The sequence below is a fragment of the Marmota marmota genome, unplaced genomic scaffold (assembly GCF_001458135.2).
Source record: "Marmota marmota marmota unplaced genomic scaffold, marMar, whole genome shotgun sequence".
NCBI lineage: Eukaryota > Metazoa > Chordata > Mammalia > Rodentia > Sciuridae > Marmota > Marmota marmota.
The window spans coordinates 31,686,078-31,709,594 of NW_025999977.1; the positions used below are offsets into that span (position 1 = coordinate 31,686,078).

The window sequence follows — 23,517 nt, forward strand, 5'->3', positions numbered from 1 at the left end:
AGTGCAATGGATTGAACCCAGTGCCTCACATGTGCTAGGCAAGTGCTCTACTACTGAGCTACTAAAATATTTTTATTTAGAAGAATTTGCTGAAGAAATTGTTCTTCTACTTGTCAGCTTTAAAAAGAAAGGTGTGTGTATGTGTGTGTGTGTGTGTGTGTGTGTGTGTGTGTAAAAGCATATAAAATATATGTGTCCGGGCTGGGGTTGTGGCTCAGAGGTAGAGCGTTCGCCTAGCATGGGTGAGGCACTGGGTTTGATCCTCAGCACCACATAAAAATAAAATAAAGATATTGTGTCCACCTATAACTAAAAAACAAATATTAAAAATATATATATGTGTGTATGTTAACAACTTTTACCTGCAGTGTTTGTACTACATACCAAGCATTGTATAAAATCATTAGTACTAGCAGTCATTTTCCATTTGTAAATTGCTTAAGATCACATACATAGCTAGTGGAGCTGGGGATGTAACTTACCAGTATAACACTTGCATAGCATGCATGAGGCCCTGAGTTTAATCTCCACCACCACAATAACAAAAAAAAGTTACATCACTAGTACACAGAAAAACAAGAATTTGGCTCTTGTAAGGTAAGTTATGGTTATCTACTATGTGGTTACCTACTATATGACTCTTTCAGGCATTAGGCTTTCTCTCTTTTTTTTTCATACTGGGGATTGAACCCAGGGCTTTGTGCATGTGAGGTAAGTGCTCTACCACTGAGCTGCATCCTCAGATTGATGAGTTTTTAAATAAAGCCTGTTAACTCTGCCACTGGATTATTAGATTAACCTTTTAGGATTCTAGAAGAATAATGTTTTGTGCTTATACTGGTTCAGAAAATGTCAAGTTAATATTTCTGAATAGCTGAACCTTTTCAGTGATCCATATAATTATAATCCAGCAATTCCTGTTTATTATAATATGAATTAATACAGTTAAAAAGGAAAATAGTCATTGTTTTCATTCATTTGTAAAGCTAAGAAAGCAAAAAAAATGTTAACAATAAAATTATATGGGGTCATTGATTACTCTTCATTTATTCATCCATCTATTTATTCTTTTATTTTCAAATTCCTTTCCTATACAAAAACTTAATGCAGCTTGAAGTCATGTGTAAAATCTAAGGAAGCATAAATAAATTACTTAATAAATGGGTAAGAACATAAAGAAATAAAAATGCCTACAATTAGAACCTGTATACTACAAGTGGACCATTTAGCTTTACATTTTCTAAGGGAAAATGGAACTTGTTATTTGCAGAATTTGCAAAGTTTATGAAATTAAAACCTAATATGTTGCTTAAGAGATATACAAGATATTAACATGTATGATATTTTTTACTAGGACCTCTCCTAAAGACTGTATTTTACCTAATGTGAAGTTTATTACCCATCAAATTATTAAGTTCATGGCTGGTTTTTTCTATAATGACTTTCAACCTATGCTGCTCATGTGATACATGGGATTTCCTTGACTCACAAGAGTTACAAAGCATTGTAGATCAGGACTCAAATTATTTTTACCCAGTTATTTTTGGTAAATTAATCTCAGAGGCAGTGTTAGACATGGTTACATTAGTGGATCTCAATTTTAATGTTACTTAAAAAGCTCATTAGGACACAGATTTCTCAGCCTTACTTCTAAGAATTTACATTTCTAACAAGTTGCCAAATGATGCTGATGCTGAGCTGGGGATCACAATTTGAGAACCACTGAGTTATACAGTCATGTTGAATAGATTATATCTGATTCTATTCTGCAGTGCCATCAACTCTGAGGTTCTTGTAGGCAGAAGAGAACCAGTATGTAGAAATGGAGATGTTATGCCTAAGAACCTTAGTTCTTTCTTACAGGGCTGTATGTGAAAATCCTTATTAGAATATATGTGGAGTCTCAGTCTCCTTTCTGCATCTGGTACCTTTTAGCATCTGTATCAGGTTTTAATACTCAGAAGATAAAAATATGTATCTGACATACATTAGATGTCAGCTTAAAAGACTCTTATAGGAGATTATCAGCTTAAAATACAGGAAATACAGTGAGATAAGAGATACAATGCATGTGAGATAAGAGAAGTAAACATGGAGCTGCCAGCACACTTTTGCAGTGTTATATTAATGCTACTAGCCCCATTATACAGATGAAGGTCCCTGGTGGAGTTGAGTAATTTGTGGAAGGTTAAATAACTATTAAGATGTGTCATCAGAAGTTAACCAGACCTTTATTGCAAGACTTGAGTTCTTAGTGGAGGAAGATACTATTATTTTAGCAGAAATATCATCATTAGTATTTATATTCCATGTGTGATTTAAGGAAAGTCTAACCACATCTGATACTGCCTATCTACATATAATAATAATAAGCCATATATTTTTATTTTAGATTGTAAATTCAATTGCCATAAACGCTGTGCATCAAAAGTACCAAGAGACTGCCTTGGAGAGGTTACTTTCAATGGAGGTAAAATTATTTTTCTTAATTTCTGTAAAAGAACAGAAAAGATCATGATTCCTTTGTGTATTACCTTTGTGTCAAGTTATATTTACATATTTTACTTTGTTTATTTTTCTTTTTTAAGGTTTTTTCTGATTTAATAATCAAGCAAACTATAGAAATCAGTGATACTATTCATTCATTAATAATTATACTGTTGGGCTGGGGATGTGGCTCAAGCGGTAGTGCACTTGCCTGGCATGCGTGTGGCCTGGGTTCGATCCTCAGCACCACATACAAACAAAGATGTGTCCACCGAAAACTAAAAAAAAATAAAATAAATAAATATTAAAATTCTCTCTCTCTCTCTTTAAAAAAAAAATAATAATAATAATTATACTGTCCCATCTTTCCTCTAGCCACGTTCCACTTTGTTGTTTAAAATAGCCAGTAGTGCTACATATCAACTTCCATCTGTAGACATAAGAAGATCTCTTTTAAAACTCTGCTTTTGTCCTTATTCTTGCAAAGTTCCTGTATTTATTAGCTTTTTACTATGTTATACACTGTTCTGAACTCTAGAAATATTTGACATTTAAACATAAGAAGAACAACCCTTTGAGATAAGTACCAAGAAATGAGTAAACAAAGGCACAAGACATGAAATAACTTGTCAGAAATACAGCCAAAGTTAGCAGAGTCAGAATTTGGACCCATATGATCATATGATCTGGGTACCTTAGTTCATAGTCATTGAAACACTATCCTACTGTCTGTCATTGTGTTGTCATGTCCCCCCCTACCCCTTCTTGCCGGATTTCTGTTCTCACGACTAAAAGGCTCAGGGGTCACTAGTTAAACTGGGCTAACTGGGCTGCACGAAATAACCACACAAGAGACACAAATACCTTTTTCTTTGGGGTTCCTGTGACGGCTCCTCTGACCTTAAGGGTCCGCAGAAAGAGAGAGAGAGAGAGAGCACACGCTGACCCCTTTTATTGAGGAGAAGCTATTCAAATGAGGCAAGGGGTCAGGTTTCAGGGGGCTGAGTCTATCTTCATGATGTCCACTGTCAGCAGGTTGACTGACACCTGGGTAGGCCACACCCAAGGGCACAGTAAGAGGAGGGGACACACACAAGGCACTTCCATGGAAGATTCTATCCTAAACAGGGCAAGGGGTTATATTACAAAGGAACAGGTGAGCATAGCTTCACCCATGGGGCTGTAGCAAGACACACCCATTTCTGTGACTGAGCGCCTCGGCACCCAGCTGGGGAGTGTAACTCAGTCACCAGTAAGGTTGGCCTCCCACATATGGCCTCCCACACCTTCTCTTTTCAAGATAATACTAAGCAAAGACATTACCATTTTTTGAATGAAGGAGGAAGGGCTCTAAATTTTCAACATATTTTTCCTTTGACAATTTACATGACTATTAAAAAAATAATATGTTATTCTGTAGAAAAAGCATAACAAATGAAAAATTAAATTACTTGAGAGTTTAACATTTTCTTGTGCTGGGAATGTGGCTTAGTGGTTGTTTGTGTAGTATGTATGAGGCCCTGGTTTCAGTCCTAAGCACCGCAAAATAGAAAAAGAAAATTTGCAAAACAGAGTTTAATGTTTTCTCTTGTGGCATGCTTTCCATTGCTACTGATTGTCTTGGTCTGTTCAGGCTACTATAATAAAATACCAAAAGCTCAGTAGCTTATAAATGACAAAATTTTTTTTTGTAGTTCTAGAGGCTGGGAAGTTCAGGGTGCTGGCAGATTCTATGTCTGGTGAGGGTGTCCATCTCTTGGTTCATAGATGGTACCTTTTAGCTGCATCTTTAGATGGTATAATGGGTAAACCAGCTCCATTGGGCCTATTTTATAAGGGCATTATCCCAATCATGAGAGCAGATCTCTTATAATTTAATCATCTCTCAAAGGCCCCACCTCCTTATACCATATTATTCTGGGAGTTAGGATTTCAGCAAATGGATTGTGGGTACAAAGAGTCATTTGCACCATAGCTAGGTAACATCATTGACAAAGTAAAGTTGGTTTTATTTTTCAATTAATCTTTATTAATATAGTTTTCTATGACTGAAGTCTTCTCTAAATTTACAGTTCATGTATTTGCATTTTTGTATCTTTTTTCCTTTGACAAATGGATATGAAATACTATGTATTTTAGTGTGCATTTCTCTGATTACTATTGAGTTTGAGCATCCTTCAGATGTTTATTTGTTATTTAGAATTTCTTTCCTTGTAAATTGCCTGTTCAAATGCTTTGCTATTTTTGTTTGTTTATTATAGATTTTCAGAAGTTGTTAATTCTACATACTAATCCTTTTTCAGTTATGTGTGGTATAAGTAGCTTCTCAGTGACTTTATTTTTTAACAGATTTAAGATGTAATTTGCATACCTTACAATACATCTAGTGGATACATTCACAAAGTTACACAGTTGTAACTGTAATATTAGAACATTTTCATCACCCCCAAAATAAATTCCATAACTAGTGGTTCCTGTCCTCTACTTCCTGCTGTCCCTGGCAACCTCTAATCAACTTTTTGCTTTTGTCTATTTTAGACATTTGTATACTTGGAATTACACAATATATAGTCTTATGAGTGGTTTGTTTTACTTAGCATTAATGTTTGCAGGGTTCATCTCTATTGTGGCATCTGTCAATACTTAATTCATTTTTTATATATTTTTTTTAAATTTTTAGGTGGACACAGTATCTTTATTTTATTTTTATGGGGTGCTGAGGATCGAACCCAGTGCCTCATGCATGCTAGGCGAGCACTCTACCACTGAGCCACAACCCCAGCCCCACTTAATTCATTTTTTTATTGACAAATAATATTGCTCTTCAGGTTTATGTTGCATTTTTATTTATCCATTCATCAATCAATGGATGTTTGAGTTATATTGGGACTGTTAAGAATAAGGTTGCTATGAACACTTGTATAATTTTTCAAAGGAGATATTTTCATTTCACTTGGATGGATACCTAGTAGTAGAATTGTTGAGTCATACAGAAACTTCATGTTGAACATTTTGAGGACCTGTCAGACTTTTCCAAAGCAGCTGCACTATTTTACATCCCACCAGCAATATATGAAAATCTAAGTTTTTCTGTGTCCTCACCACCTGTTTTTATCTGTCTTTCTGATTATAGGCATCTACTAAGTGTTAAGTCTATCTCATTGTGGTTTTCACTTGCATTTCCTTGTTGGCTAATGATATTGAGCATCTTTTCATGTGCTTGTTGGCGGTTTTTATCTCCTCTTTGGAGAACTTTCTCTTGTGGTCCTTTCCCCATTTAACTAAATTATTTGTTTTTTTAATTATTGTTATAAAAGTTCTTCAGATGTTCTGGATACAAGTTCCTTATGTAATATATAATTTACAGGTATATTCTCCCATGCTGAGGGCTGTCTTTTCACTTTCTTAAGGTGTGGTGTACCCCACAGAAGTATGTTTTTTTGATGAAATCCAGTGCATGCATGCATTTATTTTTGTCACTTAGGTTGTTGGTGTTGTATCTAAGAAGGCTTTGCATAAACCAGGATCACAAATATTTACTCCCGTGTTTTCTTCTAAGCATTTATAGTTTTAACTCTTATATTTTAGGTTGATCTACTTTGAGTTAATTTTTTAATATAGTTTAAGAAAGGCATCAGACTCAATTCTTCTGTATATAAATATCCAGTTGTCCTATCAGCATTTATTTAAAAGACTATTTAATTCTTTCCTCATTGAATTATCTTGGCACTGTTACTAAAAATTTTTTTTTACCAAAATGTAAAATAGGGGCTTATCTTTTACTTTGCTTATATGCAGTACCTTCTGTCATATGGAAATTTAAAATTCTAACATAATCAAAATTAATTTTGTACCTCATGATTTTGTATCTTTTTTTTTTGTGTGTGTGTGTGTGTGTGTTTGTGTGTGTGTGGGAGGGGGGGGGATTGAACCCAGGGCTTGTGCATGAGAGGCATGCACTCTGCCAACTGGGCTATATCTCCAGCCCCCATTTTGTATCTTCTTTAAGAAATACTTATTTATCTTGAATCACAAAGATATTTTTCTATATTTAAAGAGTTTTAAAATGTTTTTTCCTGTTTAACAGACTACTTAGATATGTTATTTCATTAACATAAAACTCTGAAATTCATTTAAAACTTTGCCAGAACCTTCCAGTCTGGGAACAGATACAGATATACCAATGGACATTGACAATAGTGACATAAATAGTGATGGTAGTCGAGGCTTGGATGACACAGAAGAGCCATCTCCCCCAGAAGATAAAATGTTCTTCCTGGATCCATCTGATCTTGATGTGGAACGAGATGAAGAAGCTATTAAAACAATCAGGTAACACGTGTAGATGTTGCAGACTGCTTCCAAAATCATGGTCAGGTTAGGATCTCCATTAAGAAAAACTTGCATCTCTTTAAGCAGAACTTTAAATGTAACTTAAAATCTAAGTTGTGGCTAGTTCTTTACATGCACTACAGTATTTCTGAAATAAATATCATTTTTGCCATCCATTTTTCTTAAAAAGAAAAATATTTAAATATAGTCTAGATTTAATATCTACTTATGGGGCAAACCACAAGGTGTCAGTATTAAACCATCAGTTAAAGCAGCCATTTTCTTCACACAGGCAAATTACCTGATGATAGAAATAGCAATAAAGAATACATTCCTGAGAATGTTGCATAAAAATGAAGACCATGAATTTGAGGGTAGTTTTCATACTAACACAGTTAATCTATTAGCATTTTTGTACAAATGTTACTGGACTATAAAACTTTTAAATATTCACTATTATGTAAATTAAATATTCATTACCTATAGGATATACTACTTTGTAGTAAGATGTAAGCATTTTTGGCAGGTTTTGTTTTTCAGTTGGCAGTGAAGAGTTATTTAGAGAAAAATGGGTCATTTATCAATCTCACATGGCTGAGTCATCATTTATTTACTTTGACTTTTCATTAAATTATAGCTTTTATTATCATTATCATTACTAGCTAAAACTTGATGTTTACCCAGTTTGGAGACTGCTAAAAAAATCTAGCTAGTTTTCTAATCATGGATACCTCCTAGTTTAAGAGAACATTATTTAACTGTTTGTAGATGAACTTTCAAAACTATATTTGAGATATATATATGTATACACATATTTATACACACCAGATTGCTCTTTTTCTCCAGCTATAGTTACTGAGCCACATTACAGTATAATCTGATTGGACTGATAACATTGGGTTTATTTATTTAAGAAAGAATTATTTATGAATTATTTTCTTTTGGGGCTGGGATTGTGGCTCAGTGGTAGAGTGCTTTCCTCATACATGTGAGGTACTGGGTTCGATCCTCAGCGACACATAAAAATAAATAAATAAATAATAAAGGTTTTGTGTCTGTCTATAACTAAAAAAATATTTTTTAAAAATTATTTTAGTATTGACTATTAGAGGGGCTTTCGCTAACAACATAATCAACTGAATTTGACATTTGAGCCATGTGAATTTGAGTATATGTATTTTGCCATATTATGGATTTGCTAATTTATCATGCTGCCTAGGCAAGAAAACAACTCCACAGCAAATCCAAATGAGATTAGACCCTCCTCCAGGCTCCAGATCTTCTAGTTAAGGAGTATTTTTTCTGCTGTTTATTATTTTCCTATTTTTTTGTGACCCTCCAGAAAAAAGTCATTTACTCATGTAAATAATGAATATTTAAAAAATATTATCTTAGTTTTCTATGTATCATAATAATAGGGTTAACTTATTTTCTTTTGAGTAGTTGTCTGTCTTCCTAAGATGGTTTAAAAAATTTTAGCTGTTACTTTAAAAAGAGACTTGATGAGCTTATAGTATTTATGATATTTTTTTAAAAAATCTAAATTATAAATATTTATAAATGTTAAATATTTTTTAGTCCATCAACAAGCAATAATATTCCGCTAATGAGAGTCGTACAATCCATCAAGCACACAAAGAGGAAGAGCAGCACAATGGTGAAGGAAGGGTGGATGGTCCATTACACCAGCAGGGATAATCTGGTCAGTAATTACATATCTTTTAATATGCTAGTGAAACTTGCTTCTGAGTTTTATTTTCCATACTTTTAAAATCAAAATGAGGATGAAATGTACGTATATATTAAGACATCTGTGTACAATATAGCAGTATGTAAGTTACACTGGAATTATAGTTACACAAGCTTTTGAAAGGCATAACATCTAATGTGTTGTCTTTACAAACTGAAAGAATAGTCAAGATTCAAAAAGATTCTGAGCCAGTCATGGTGGTGCACACCTGTAATTCTAGCAACTGGAGACTGAGGCAGGAGGAATGCAAGTTCAAGGACAGCCTAAGCAACTTAGCAAGGCCCTAAACAACTTAGCGAAAGAACCTATCTCAAAAAAATAAAAAGGGCTAGGGAAGTGACTCAATGACAATAGTGCCCCTGGGTTCAATCCTGAACACCCCCGCTAAAAAAGAATCCGATATTATATGACAATAAAGAGTAATGAATCAAAACATAATGAACTACAAATAAAGGTGGAAGGAACTAGAACCTTATCCAAAGTCATTGTAAGTTATTACAAAGATAGAGGCATCTGTTTTTATGTAGATTTTGACTTAGTGTAAATAGTCAAATTATTTTTTAGATCTAGCTAGCAAAGAAAAGGAATGGTGAAATTATAGTGGGATGGCAGTAGATATGAAGAGTTAACTTAGTGTTGTAGTTAAGAACATAGACTTTATACGTAGACTGCCTGAGTCTATGTGACTTACTAAAACTGTGTGAACTTGGGAAAGTTACTGATTTTCTTTATGCCTCAGTTTTCTCATCTGTAATATTGTTATAATAATAGTAACTACCTCACAGATCCAAGTGAGTGAATATGTAAGAAAAGTTTAGAACAATGTTTGACATGCAGTAAGTACTCAAGAAAGTATTTAATAGCCATTATTTTGTTATTTTTCTAAATTTGATGAAGGTTACTGAAAGACTTTTTAGTAGACCTTTTAAGAATATTTAGAGTATTCAATACATTTAGCTGGTTTTAAAGAAGTTCTATTTGATGACAGGAGTACAGACTATAGATGTATATATATATTATTATTATTATTATTTTTAATTTAGTCCTTATCCTTCTAAATGGAACTCTGAGTGATACATGTTTGAGAATTTAGCAGCATATCAAAAAGGTACTATATCATATCAGCAAGGTGAGAGGTAGATAATTCAATAAATGGTATTGGGACAACCACATAGCCATTTTGAAAAAAAAAATCATAAACATAACCCACACTCTACATGGAATAAACCTAAGTAGATCTAAAATTTAAATGTAAACAAATTGGGGCTGGGGTTGTGGCTCAGAAGTAGAGCGCACACCTAGCATGCATGAGGCACTGGGTTCAATCCTCAGCACCACATAAAGTAAAATAAAGACACATGTCCACTTATAACTAAAAAATAAATATATAAAAAAAAATGTAAACAAATTAAACCAGTAGAAGAAACTGTAGAATTATTATTTATAAACTGACAATAGGAGGAAAAAATCAGTAAATTCAATCTTGTAAATTCCACATGGCAAAAACCAAATAACAAGCTGGAAAAATTATTTTTCACTCGTTTTCTAAACGGGTTAATTCCATAATATGTGAATAAAGCCAATAAATAGATATGAAAAAGATCATATCACAGTAGGAAAATGGGAAAAGAATATGAAGAGAGGGCTGGGGTTGTGGCTCAGCGGTAGGGTGCTCGCCTCGCACATGTGAGACCCTGGGTTCAATCCTCAGCACCACATAAAAATAAATAAAATACATTGTGCCCATGTATAACTAAAAAAAAATTTTTAAAAAAAGAATATGAAGAGAGTTCACAGAAAAATGACTCTTACATATAAGAACTTGATTTCATTTACAATAAAAGAAATATCAATTTAAACTTGCACTGAAATACCAGTTTTTATTTTTCAGAATATCAAACATCAAAAAGTTTAATAATATACTGCATTAGTGAGAGTATGAGTAAAATAGTACTCTCATATGTTGCTGATGAGACTGCAAATTAAGTCTTGTATAGAATAATTTAACACTATTTTTAAAATTACACATGCACATATTTTTCGATCCAATAGGTCAGTTTCTAGAAATTTCGCCAGTAGGTAAATTATGTATCTGTGTGTATATGTCTTTAACAAATACATATTTATATGAGCATGCATACATTTCTCTAAAACATTTTCCAAAAATCTAACAACATTGTTTGAATGGAATGAGGGTCAGGAATAGGATCTGAGTGACTGTTGGAGTGATACTCTATACCTTATGTTTTGAAAATTTAGAATCGTAGATTTTAAACTTACCAAGAATACACACTTGGGCTGGGGTTGTGGCTCAGTGGTACAGCACTTGCCTCGCACATGCGAGACCCTGGGTTCGATCCTCAGCACCACATAAAAATAAATAAATAAAATAAAGGTATTGTGTCCAACTACAACTAAAAAATAAATATTTTTAAAAAAGAATAAACACTTATGAGTAGAAATTAAGGAAAAAGAAAGTATAAGTTCTTTGGAGGAATTATTTTTGAACCTCACCATCTTTTGATCTCTAATTTATAGAGAAAGAGGCATTATTGGAGACTTGACAGCAAAAGTCTAACATTATTTCAAAATGAATCTGGATCAAAGTATTACAAGGTAAGCATTTTACATTTTATGAAAGTTATTAAAATATTTTATTTTTCCAAATATATATAAATATATACTGTTATGACCCTGCCTAATATTATTTATAGAAGTCACTGTTAAATTTCTTATTGAAGCACCTATTCTCCACCCCTCCACACAACTCCTCTCAGCAACCCTGCTACCAAAGATTGCTTTTTGGTTGTATGTGTGGTTTTGTCCTGTCAAGTTGAAGCTGCTTTGATTTGGGATAGTGTGATTTAGATTGGACAGCTTAGAAAGTCCATTTCATTGCCTATGCAGAAGAGCCCACATTATCTTGGGCTCCAGTTCCCAGTTATTTATTTTTACTCTTCATCTCCTTTGTATAGTCTTCTTCCTTGGCTTGCACCACTTTTTGCCATGTCACAGACTAACACTAAACAAGATTATAAGTGTAGCAATTTGATCAGTAAGAAAGAATGGGAGGAAAGTTTCATCTTTCACTGCTCTTTTGGAGCCCTCCAGTTTAATGTTCAATACCAGTACTTTCCATAGAGGGGAATGAAACATGGTCTCTAAAGGAAAAGCAGCTAAAAATTAAAGAATTGGTGAAAATATTCAGTGAATGAAATGTGGTTTCATGCTTAGAACAATCTAAGCTACTCAGAAAGATAACTTTAGCCTGGAAGTTTGGAGCTAGCTTGGGCAACATAGGGAGACCCCATCTCTTTAAAAGAAAGAAAATGCACAGAAGCACAACAACATGTTTTTAAGAATAAACTTTTTTTTCCTTAAGAAGTAGACTGAACATTAAATGACTGGTAGTTGACTTCAATTGACAGAACCAGGGAGTATTTATGTGACCTCTAATGACCCAAGATTCTGCTTTTTCTGCTTCTTGCTCACTTTGGGGCTATAACTTGCAAAAAAAGTAGCCACTAGAAAAATAGCTGTTAAGCTAATTTAATGACAAGTGGAAACTGAAAAAATGTTGGATATAGTGGCACACTACCCTCCTAAATCCTTTTCTTCCTGCATCCTAATAATGTATTATAGGCCTAAATCTTTTGTTATACTTATCATATTTCATGCTTTGCCTTTCACATTGCTAAACATGCAGGTCATTTAAGGCAGGCATTATCATAAGACTTGATTCTGTGTTCAGTATACCACATATTTTGTTTAATGGAATGGAATATTTAATGGAATTTTTTCAAATGCATGTCTTAAATTTCTAAGCTTATTTAAAAATGAAAACAAATAGGTATTCATATTTTTTTAAAGTTTAATTTTTTACTTACACTTTCAGGAAATTCCACTTTCAGAAATTCTCCAAGTATCTTCACCACGAGATTTCACAAACATTTCACAAGGCAGTAACCCACACTGTTTTGAAATCATCACTGACACTATGGTATACTTTGTTGGTGAGAACAATGGGGACAACTCTCACAATCCTGTTCTTGCTGCCACTGGAGTTGGACTTGATGTAGCACAGAGCTGGGAAAAAGCAATTCGCCAAGCCCTCATGCCAGTGACCCCTCAAGCAAGTGTTTGCACTTCTCCAGGGCAGGGGAAAGACCACAGTAAGCAATAAGATAGTTGATGACTTTTTCTCCTCTTTGGTTTTAAACATTTTGGGATGTAATTATGTTCCCTTGTGCATTCTTAATGCTTAGCTTAAGCTTTATATCGTTGATTCCTTTATAAAATTATGCTATTATATACACATGTGCGTGTGTGTGCGCGCACACACACACACACACACACACAGCCCAGAGCCAGGCTCCAGAGTAAGTCTCCCTACATATAAGTAGCTTTACCAACCTGCTATATGTTCTTAGTCAAATACTTTCCCTCTCTGTAGTAGTAACTGTTTCATGGAGTTATTAGTATTAAATGAAAGGGAATCTATAAAGTACAGAACAGTACGTGGCATCTATGAAGTTTCACTGGATTAAATATTCTGTTAGTATTTTTGCATATGTTGAGATATAAACAAGCAATAAAGTATTATGTTCATACCATACCTACAATCAGTAAATTCATACCATACTCATGATATATGTGAAGTCAGAAATGTTCATTTAAGTGAATTTTAAAAATTCAGCAATATTAAGAATTATTGAAACACATGTTCTACAGTGGGAAAATTTGTAAAATTAGCCCTAGATTTGATAAAGGTTTGAGTGAATAGTTAACAATCAGAAAATCACAGTATAATGCCACTTATACTCCATTGGCAATATGGAGAAAAAAGTCATTCAAGAAATACATTCATATTGAAATAAGTACCAGCCGCTTGCCAAATATAGTTTATTTCACTTTACTTACATAATTTTTTGCAACTCTTTTTGGTATTATGCTAAGCCCTGAGATAGAATACAAAAGAAATAACAAAAATCAAAAGGGCTATATGATATACATAAGTAAGTGGATGGATGCATTACTCAAGAAACTCTGATGTGGATAGGAAGAGAAAGCAAGAGACTTCTTAGTAGAATCTGATTTGGACTTTGGACATCAGGGAATAATAGATTAGGCAGAGCTAGATAAAAGAGGTAGGAGAGTAGTATTACCCTAGATAAGGAGAATAGGGGTGATCAAAGGGATGATGATGACCACGTACATCTTTGCTGTTTACTATTGATATTGTGAGGGATAGGTAGATGGATATTTGACAGTGATTCTTAAGTTCTGGGAGTTTTAGACAGAATCTCAGACGTTCTCATTAAAACCAAGAACCCTTTCCCCAGAAAACAATGAAGACGCATACACACACATTTTATATGTAGTTTCCAAGGGTTTAGGAACCCTTTCAAGCTCATCTATGCACCTCTTATCTAGAGTTGAGTCTCTAAAGATAGAACTCCAAGTCAGGCACTGTGACACATGCTGGTAATCCCAGGCACAGGAGAGGCTGAGGCAGGAACATCACAAGTTGAAATGCAGCCTCAGCAATTTAGCGAGGCCTTAAGCAACTTAGTGAGACCCTGTCCCTAAATAAAAATATAAAAAAAGAACTGAGGATGTGCTCAGTGGTTAAGTGCCCCTGGGTTCAATCCTGGGTATGCACACCCCCCCCCAAAAAAAAGATGAAGATTCTAGAGAGTTTACACTCAGTTCTGATGCTTACTGGATATGTGTTCTTAGACTCTACAGTTCTCTAAAGTGGAAAGAAGAATAAATGCACATAATGTGCTTAAGACAGTGCCTGATACATAAATGTGGTTATTGCTGTGCTGTTGTTCTTGTGGTCCTTAAAATAACCTTTCTGGAACAAATAGAAATTAAAATTGGATGGAGCTTGGAGCTAGATAGAGGAAGCCTTTGAAAGAAAATAAATACTGAGACTTAAACTAGGAAACAAACTACTGAAAGCAGAATGTTAGACACTAATTTTGTTCATGTTCTGCCTTTTATTGATCATTAATGTTTAAATTTTGAGTTATTTAAAAAACAATTGAAAATCAACTTTAAAAAATGTAATGGTACCTTTTTCATGTTACTTATTTTTGGTGAATACTTTGCTTACATTTTTGTATTAATGACGTTTTATATTTTTATATTTGGGATTATAAAAGAAACTCCATATTTTTTTTGAGTTTTCTCTGAGATTCTATATGTTTAATACTATTCTCTTGCTAACTTCCTTTTTTCCTTTTTTCTTGTCAGTTGCTTACTTTGCTTACCAAAGCAATATATTTAAATTTTATAGAAATATGTAATTTAGCTGGTGGCACACACCTGTAATGAAATTTTGAGGCCAGTCTGGGCAACTTAGTAAAGATAGAATTAAAGAAATGGAGAGGTAGCTCAGTGGTAGAGCACCCAAGTCGACTCCCACTGCAAAAAATTTAAAAAGAAAAGAAATATGTAATATAAAAAGAGAAAGTCCTTCCTATACATATGTAATTCCAGACCCCCCCCCCACTCCTGTAACTCTGCCCTCAGGAAACCATTATTAAATTTGCTATATATTTCTAGATTGGGGAAGAATTCAGGGTAGGGAGAGAAACCTACACTATCTGCTATACTGTTTTAGTTTTCTTTTTACAAAAACATAGAGTCATACCCTGTGTTCTTTTTGCAACTTGCTTTTATTCATGATTTAATGTATACTAGATATATTCCAATTACAGTATGTAGGCTTACCTAATTAATATTTTTTAAATAAAAATAATGCATGCTTTTTATGTTTTAAAAAGTACAGATAGTATAGACGTGTATGAAAACTAAAATCCTCATTACCCAGCTTTACCTCCCCCATTTACCAAGAAGTAATATTTTTATTTTTAATTCAGATGCTACCACCATGCAGCTTTTCTTTTTTTGCGGCGGGGTGGTTGCTGGGAATCAAAATCAAAGCCTTATGGATGCTACCACTGAGCTATGCCTGCAGCTGACTCAATATGACATCCTGGCTAGCTTTCTGATTCCATATTTATAGTTCTATGTCATTTATTAAGTGTTTAGAGTATCATTTGAATAGATTTATCATATTTTATTTAACCAGTTTCCTCTTGATGGATTAGAATTTTGTACATAGAAAATTATTTTAATGTACATATTATATATTAACCTATTTTTTTTAAGTTTGCTATACCATGGGTATTCACATGTCAATAAATATTGTTAAGTCATATACTAATAATTTGTTCTTTTCCCATATACCATTCTTATATTTTACAGAAGATTTGTCTACCAGTATCTCTGTATCTAATTGTCAGGTCCAGGAGAATGTGGTATGTAATAATTAAGCTAACATTCATAAATTGGGTGATTAAAATAGGGAAAAATAAAATGTGAGATCTTACTAGAGAAATAGGTTCATAGCCCAAAGTGTTGAGCAGTTTGCCTAAAGACAATTATACTTTCTGAGTGAGAACTTACCTAAAGAGTTCTGCTTTATGGAGGAAACTAAGGCATATTTTTTAAATTACAGAAGCAGAATAAACTTTTTCACTTAAAAAGTGACATTAGAATAAATGTCACTAAAACAATAGACTTGTTAAAGAAAAAGGAGAGATTACTTCTTTCTTGGTCAGCAGGGAAGGCTTCCTAAATAAAGTACAATTTGATCCATGTTAAAGGGATGGTAATGGGTTTTTGATAGAAGTACTGAGGATATGAAAACAGGAGAACAACATTTTATGCAAGTACAGGGAAGAAGATGAGCAAATAGAAAGAAGCAGAAAATGCAGGACTTTTAAGAAATAGTAAATAGATTAAGTTTGGCTAGTACAATAATAATAATAGGTATGCTAGGATTTTATAATTGGTCAGCAAACTTCTGAACAGGGCTAGATATTAAATATTTTAGGCTTTGTGGACCATATAAAACTACTCAACTCTGCAGTTGTGGCAACAAGGCAGCCATAGGCAATACATAAATAAATGAGAGATCCTGACTACTCTAATAAAATTTGTAGACTCTGAAATTTGAGTATCTCATAATATTCACATTGCAAAATATTATTTGTTTGGTCATAAAATTTAAAGACCATTTTTAGAGGCCATGCAAAAAGAGACAGAAGGCTACATTTGTCCCACTAGCCATAGTTTGCCAACTCTGGATCAGAATGAACAAAGGCTAGAAAATGAAGCCAGAAAATTGTAATTTCTCTAATTAAAATTTCTCTTTTTCTAACTTGAGCATCCAGCTGTTACATTTCTCTAACCTACAATGTTTGAAATTTCTAAGATCACAGTGAAGACTGGACATCTAATAGTATTATAGGAGATAAGAGGGTTTCAAGGAGATACAATCTATGTGTTTCTTGTCCAGGTGGTAGGTAGAATAGTTTATTTAAAAAAAAAGAGAACACCAAGAACATGAAAGGACAAATTGAATGATCTCACAGGAACTTAAGGATATATCCTTGCATAGATAAGAAGAAAAAGATCCAGAATTAGTATTTGTTGAAGAACCTTTTCTGGCAGTTATATTTATATTGGATGCTCCTGGTCTAATTTAATTAGAACCCAAATTGGTTAGTTATATGAAAAAATTGATTTAAATTGAGAAGCACATAACAACTTGGCATGTACATATGCACATTCACTGGCCTTAATTGCTGGGCTGAGGCTTTGTCTTTAAGTGTGATCTGCTAAATGAAGTTACACTTTGTCTTTCTTCAGTCACACCTGTAGTGCAATTCTGACACTACACATCCCATGTTAGTACATGAATATTCTGACAGCAACAAACACTATCAAAAAAAGAGGGAAGAAAGATTGAGGAGTGAATTTGAATTAATTTTTCAAAATCAGCCTAATCCTAATATACACTTCTGAGTTTTTCTTCCCAAACATAGTAGTCTTTAAAAACAACAACCCGGACTGGGGCTGTGGCTCAGGGGTAGCGCACTTCCCTAGCATGTGTGAGGCACTGGGTTCAAGTCTCAACACCACATATAAATAAATAAAATAAAGGTTTATCAGCAACTAAAAAAATATTAAAAAAAAAAAAAACAACAACAACCCCCCCCACAAAAAAAATTTTTTTTAGTTGTAGATGGACACAATAGCTTTGTTTTATTTATTTATTTATTTATTTTTTAAGTGGTGCTGAGGATCAAACCCAGTGCTTCACGCATGTAAAGTAAGCTCTCAACCACTAAGCTACAACCCCAGCCCTGTAGCAGTCTTTTTAAAAGCAAAATAGATAAAATTTTGTTTTTAATTTTTTATGTTAATATTGTTTTATATACTTAATATTTTATATACTTTAATGCTTAATAAATACCACATCTTTTTATTCAAAGCATTTTTTCCTCAAGGTTCTTGGGGAATACTTTATACTTGCCCATTAATATCATACCATAACATTGGAGCTTAACTTTTTCTAGAATATAAAAAGCCTGTGTTTCATGAAATATTTTGTACTTTATGAAAATTAGTTGTCTTTAACATAAAAACAAAATGTATTTAAGTATTTGAGTTAAGAGATATTGGCATTGTTTTCCAGACATAAGTGATGATTACTTTTTCCTGATAGGACATCAGTACCGTTTATCAGATCTTTGCAGATGAGGTGCTTGGTTCTGGCCAGTTTGGCATTGTTTATGGAGGTAAGCAACTACAGCCTTTTGTGTATTGTAGATCATTTTAGGAAAATGATGCAATTTTAAGCCTGCCAGCTATTTTATCATCTCATAGTTTATTAAGTTGCCTTTTCTCAGAGATTTACTTGTATCCTTTTGGCTGTTCTTTTCACTAAAACTGAGTATTTATTCCTTAAATTCCACTGTAAAAGTAACAAAGAATCAGAAAATTAATTTTATAATAGTTTTTATCTCTTGTATCTCACACATAAAGATGTTTGTGGTGGGGCTGGGGCTCAGCAGTAGAGCACTTGCCTCAAATGTGTGGGACACTGGGTTCAATCCTCAGCACCATAGAAAAATAAATAAACAAAATGAAGGTATTGTGTCCATCTACAATTAAAAAATATATATGTTTGTGTGGTGGGGATATAAAGTTTATGATAGGCTGTTTGAACTTGTCCATTGAAGTATATTCCCTATTAGTTCTGCAACACAGATGTCTTCATTTGTCCAGTATTGACATAAATGTTCTATCAAATCGAAACCTTAAATTTTATTCTGCTCTATGACTTATATTGGTGAAGTGATTTTTACATCACTGTGTTCATCTGTTTAATGGAGCTAATAAAATCTGATCTGCATATTCACAGATTCAATATTTTAATTTTTATATCATTAACTTTATATTTTAATTTTATTTTATATTAAATTTAATATTAATTAAATCTAACATGTGCTCCAAGATACAAAATAATTGTTAAACCTCATTATCCCTTGCTACAACTCTACAGTAGACTGTTAGTAGTTGGCCTTTCCGCCTCCAGTCTTATTCTTTATTCATAACACTCTTGGAGTGAATCTTTCAGAAAACTCACTTCTGATAATTAGTACTACTTCATATAGAACCATTTTTTTACAGATTCATGGCCATTGTTCTTAGCAAGGCATACAGAGCTGCTTTGATCTCTCCCAGCATTTCTAACTTCTTTTTTTTTTTTTTTTAAGAGAGAAAGAGAGATAGAGAAATTTTTTTAATATTTACTTTTTAGTTTTTCGGCGGACACAACATCTTTGTTTGTATGTGGTGTTGAGGATCGAACCCGGGCCGCACGCATGCCAGGCGAGCACGCTACCACTTGAGCCACATCCCCAGCCCTTTCTAACTTCTTAATACAATTCCCTCTTTGCTGTCTTCTTCCAGACCTACTGACCTGCCTCCATCTCTTGCCTCTGCTCCTTCTCTATCCTTTTATCTCTGTAGTGAAGATTTATTTATACTTCAAAGCTCAACTGAAAAATCCTTTCTTTTAAGATTTTCTTTTCCCCATCCCTACCTTTCCATCAGATAAGACTGATTATTCCTCATTGATCCTTTTGCTGCATAGTAGACATGTATCTGTTAGAGTATCTATAACTTTGGGTTTCTGTTAGTCTCTTCTGGTAGGCGAAAAGATGTCTGGTTTTTCTTTGTATCCTAACAAATATCATTGTGTTTGACATACAACAATCACCTAGAAAATACATACATATATAACATCTATGATTTGTAACTTTCAGTTTGTCAGTTTTAAGACTAGTGACATCTCTGGAAAACTTTCTCATTGAGGAGGCAAAGAACTGAGGTACTTTTGACTTCTTACCAAACATGCAAAGAATTGTCTATTCTTTTGAAGTGTCATATTTTTTATGACTGTGCCCTTCTAATAGCTGTGGGTTACTTTCAGGTACATAGCAAGTCACACACAGATTAAAAGAAGTAATATCAGAAATCTGTCATTTTCACTGCTTAATCTGTAGTGTCTAAAGGTACCTACTGTATAATAGGCACAAGATATCTAGTTAGTTTGAATTAATCAATGAAGGAGTGGCTATTGATTGCATGACTCTACCTTAAAAATGTTATATCTAGATTCTAGTATATAGGGACCTGGAATTTGGGGATATAATATGTAATTAATCACTGTGTAAACCTAAAATAAAATTATTTGTAGTGTTTCCATCTTGATAGTGTCTGAACACTAGGTCAGGGCATTCAATTGTCTTTTATTTAGCAAGGTAGATTACTTTTCAGCAAACAAGTTAATTCAAATTTTCTTATTTTTTAATAAGAAACTGCTGTTATTAAGGAGAAACACTGTAAAGGAAAAACATACTTATCAAAATAAAAAATGAGTGAACGCATGTGGAAAAAGAAAATGAACATAGTACATGAGTAAATTTCAGTCTATGGACATAAATTTCAGTCCAGGGACAACTTTCTAGTAAAGCTTTTGTATTGTATGTGAGTTGTCTGTCAATTCCCTGCTTTCTTTTTTTTTTTTTTTTTTTAAATAGGAAAACATAGAAAGACTGGAAGGGATGTGGCTATTAAAGTAATTGATAAGATGAGATTTCCCACAAAGCAGGAAAGTCAACTCCGTAATGAAGTGGCTATTTTACAGGTAATAAACAGAGTGGCTTGTGTAGGTTTAATTTTTTATTTACCAGGTTTTTTTTTTTTTTTTTAGCCTGAGTTTATTTAGTATGCAGATAAGAATAGGACTTGTTTTTCATTTTGTTCTTATGATCTTCTGGCTTAGAAAAAAGCTGGTGAGATACTGAATTAACTGAGTCCTTTTTCTAATATTACAGTAATGTATAAGTTAATAATGCCTGCCATTATTTTGCTCTGTAGTAGCAGTTTGTTTAGAACACATTTTTTTAAGTAAAATCTTTTAAAATATCTTTATTTTATTTATTTATTTTTATGTGGTGCTGAGGATCAAACCCAGTGCCTCACATGTGCGAGGCAAATGCTCTGCCACTGAGCTACAGCCCCAGCCCACATTTTTTAAAGTAAAAATCTTTAAAAAGAAAGAAAGAAAAGAAAAGGTAAAATTTCATTCTTAATTCAACAGTCATCAAAGAACTTCAATTTGCTGCTTCAACCATCACATTTTATTGTGTCATTGTTATGCCCTTCCAGTTCTCACAAATTATATGCTTGATTATTATAGCTATTACTATAAAAATAAAAACTGCTAAACAATACCTTTTAATAGCAGCATATTATTTATTTATTTATTTGAAATCCTGTTTAATAATTTTATAATGGTGTAGTCAAATAAGGTATATTAAGAAATATAGCAATGATTTAAGTCCAATTAAATAAGTTGCTAAGTGTTTTTCTTTTTATCTAACATTTTTACCTCTTTGGGGGGGGTAAAAATGAAAACTAAACTTTAGCTTGATCCTTAGATCATTTTTCTGGGTTTCATGTATAATATTGATGGTATGCAAATGTCTATTAATTCATTGCATATTGTGTGCACATTAAGAAATCATAGCCATTTAATAGTTAATGCCTTTTTACTTGTGAGTGAAATTCAAGAAAAAAAACTGCCTACTTATGCTTCCTTGAAGAAGGTAAGAAACTTACACACAAAAGATGTTTCATTTGTTACATTGTTGGTCACAGTGGTAACTATTTGCCTCAATTTTTTTTTCTCAGAGGAATGCTAATAATGGTGGTCAAGTGCCCCTGAGTTCAATCCCCAGTACCACCCCGCCCTAAAAAAAAAGCTTGTGGGCCAGTCCGTAGCCACCTAATGTTACATTAAACCTACCTCCTCCCTTGCAGAGCTACCTTTAAATATAATATTAATAGCATTTAGATTCTGTTAGAGATATATTTGGATATTCAATTTTGGAATCTTGAGAGCTTGTTTGGAGGTTCTGACAGGGGAGTGCAGCTACTTGTAAACCCTGGCCGAAGAATAGTCCTTCTTTAGCAGTTTCAGCAGTGATGCACATGGAATAATGAGGGAGGAAGGGGAAGCCTGCATAGCCAGCCAGTCAAATCAAACCTGGCTATCAGTGGTGTGACAAGTCACAGCCAAATTGTCCTAACCATACACACACACACACACACTACATATATATATACACATATATAAAAATCTGGAGGCGGCGGGGGTTGGGGGTACCCGGGATCAAACCCAGGTTCTTGTACATGCTAGGAAGGTACTGTACCACTCCATTCTACCACATCCCCAGGCCTAATTTTAGAATCTTATCATCCAACTAAAATGCAAAAATATTTTAAGTTAAGAATATATGTCTAAGGATTGATTTCTCCTTGACACTTTGATCACAAACACAGCTCTGGAAGTGTGAAAAAGAATTATATCCTTCTGGTTATTTTCATCAGTATTGCCAAACTGAGACTAAGATTAAGTAATTTCAGTATATCTTCAAATATACTCTTTCATACTAATTTAATACATCACTGCCTTTGTTGTAGATTCTTTACATAAAAAATGTACATTTTATATTTAGTAAATGACTTATTTTGTAATGTAAATTTACTTTTTCTCAGCATAACTGAATAGGAAGAAGGCAGGTTCAGAATTTGAATCTAAACCTGTCTCCAAATCACATATGCCTTCTTTTTTATTTATTGGACCTACTGTATATGTGTGTGTACATATGTAAAACAGTGACTTAAAACAATCCTCTGCAGTATGTAAACTCAATAAATATAGCACAAAGTTGAATTTAGCCTATTTTGTATATGAAATACACAAATATAATTTTGTTAGTACAATATGAATTAATGCAGTAAATATTTTAAAAGAAAACCTATTCAAATCATCCCTCATTTACTGAAATTAGTTCCACAAAATTGAGGTAGACTTTCACATAGATTGAAAGGAATCCTCTATCCTGTACCCTTACACACCACACTTTGGCTGTTTCCCTTCCTGCTGTATCATCTTTACTTTTCCATTTTTTCCCTGTGTTCCTATATGTAGCCTTCAACAAACAAACTATTCCTGTGGTTTATTCTGGTATTATCTTCTCCTACGCATCAGTGACATCCATAGCTTTCCTTTCCCATGCCCACGTGTACATATTATTTGAGATCATAACTTTGGCCTTTTCTGTAGAAGGAAGGAAAAATCCTAACAATCAATTTAGAAGTGATCGTACAGCATACGCAGCAACATAAGCTTCTCTGATAAGCACTTGTTGGTAGGCTCTGTATTCCTCTCAGTATATTAGAAATAAGCATGTACTATTTTTGGATACCTGGGATTGTTAATTAAACAGAACCAAAATCCCTTGAAAATGGCTCCACTGTAGATAACACACTCAACCAACTTAATCTCTTTTCTAAATGATGATCACATTCACTTTCTTGCAGTGTCTCAGACATCCTCCTGTTTTAAGGGCTTTGCATTAGCTGTTCTCTTTGCTGAGAATGCTTTCCCCCTTAGATATCTGCATGACAAATTCCCTTGTCTCCCTCACAGTTTTGCCCAAATATCATTT

General features: G+C 33.5%; 1 protein-coding gene across 3 annotated transcripts in view; it reads left to right on the forward strand.

The window, feature by feature from the left end:
* Prkd3 (protein kinase D3) overlaps positions 1-23,517 on the forward strand; it is a 69,610-nt gene that overhangs the window by 33,897 nt on the left and 12,196 nt on the right. For 2 of the 3 annotated variants that reach the window (XM_048804540.1, XM_015479758.2), the window contains exons 7-14: positions 2,393-2,470; positions 6,636-6,819; positions 8,398-8,521; positions 11,108-11,185; positions 12,465-12,741; positions 15,848-15,900; positions 18,156-18,228; positions 20,539-20,645. In XM_048804540.1, the coding sequence (XP_048660497.1) occupies positions 2,393-2,470; positions 6,636-6,819; positions 8,398-8,521; positions 11,108-11,185; positions 12,465-12,741; positions 15,848-15,900; positions 18,156-18,228; positions 20,539-20,645 (974 nt within the window). The remainder of the gene's footprint in view (positions 1-2,392; positions 2,471-6,635; positions 6,820-8,397; positions 8,522-11,107; positions 11,186-12,464; positions 12,742-15,847; positions 15,901-18,155; positions 18,229-20,538; positions 20,646-23,517) is intronic. The other variant, XM_048804541.1, reaches the window with a different exon arrangement.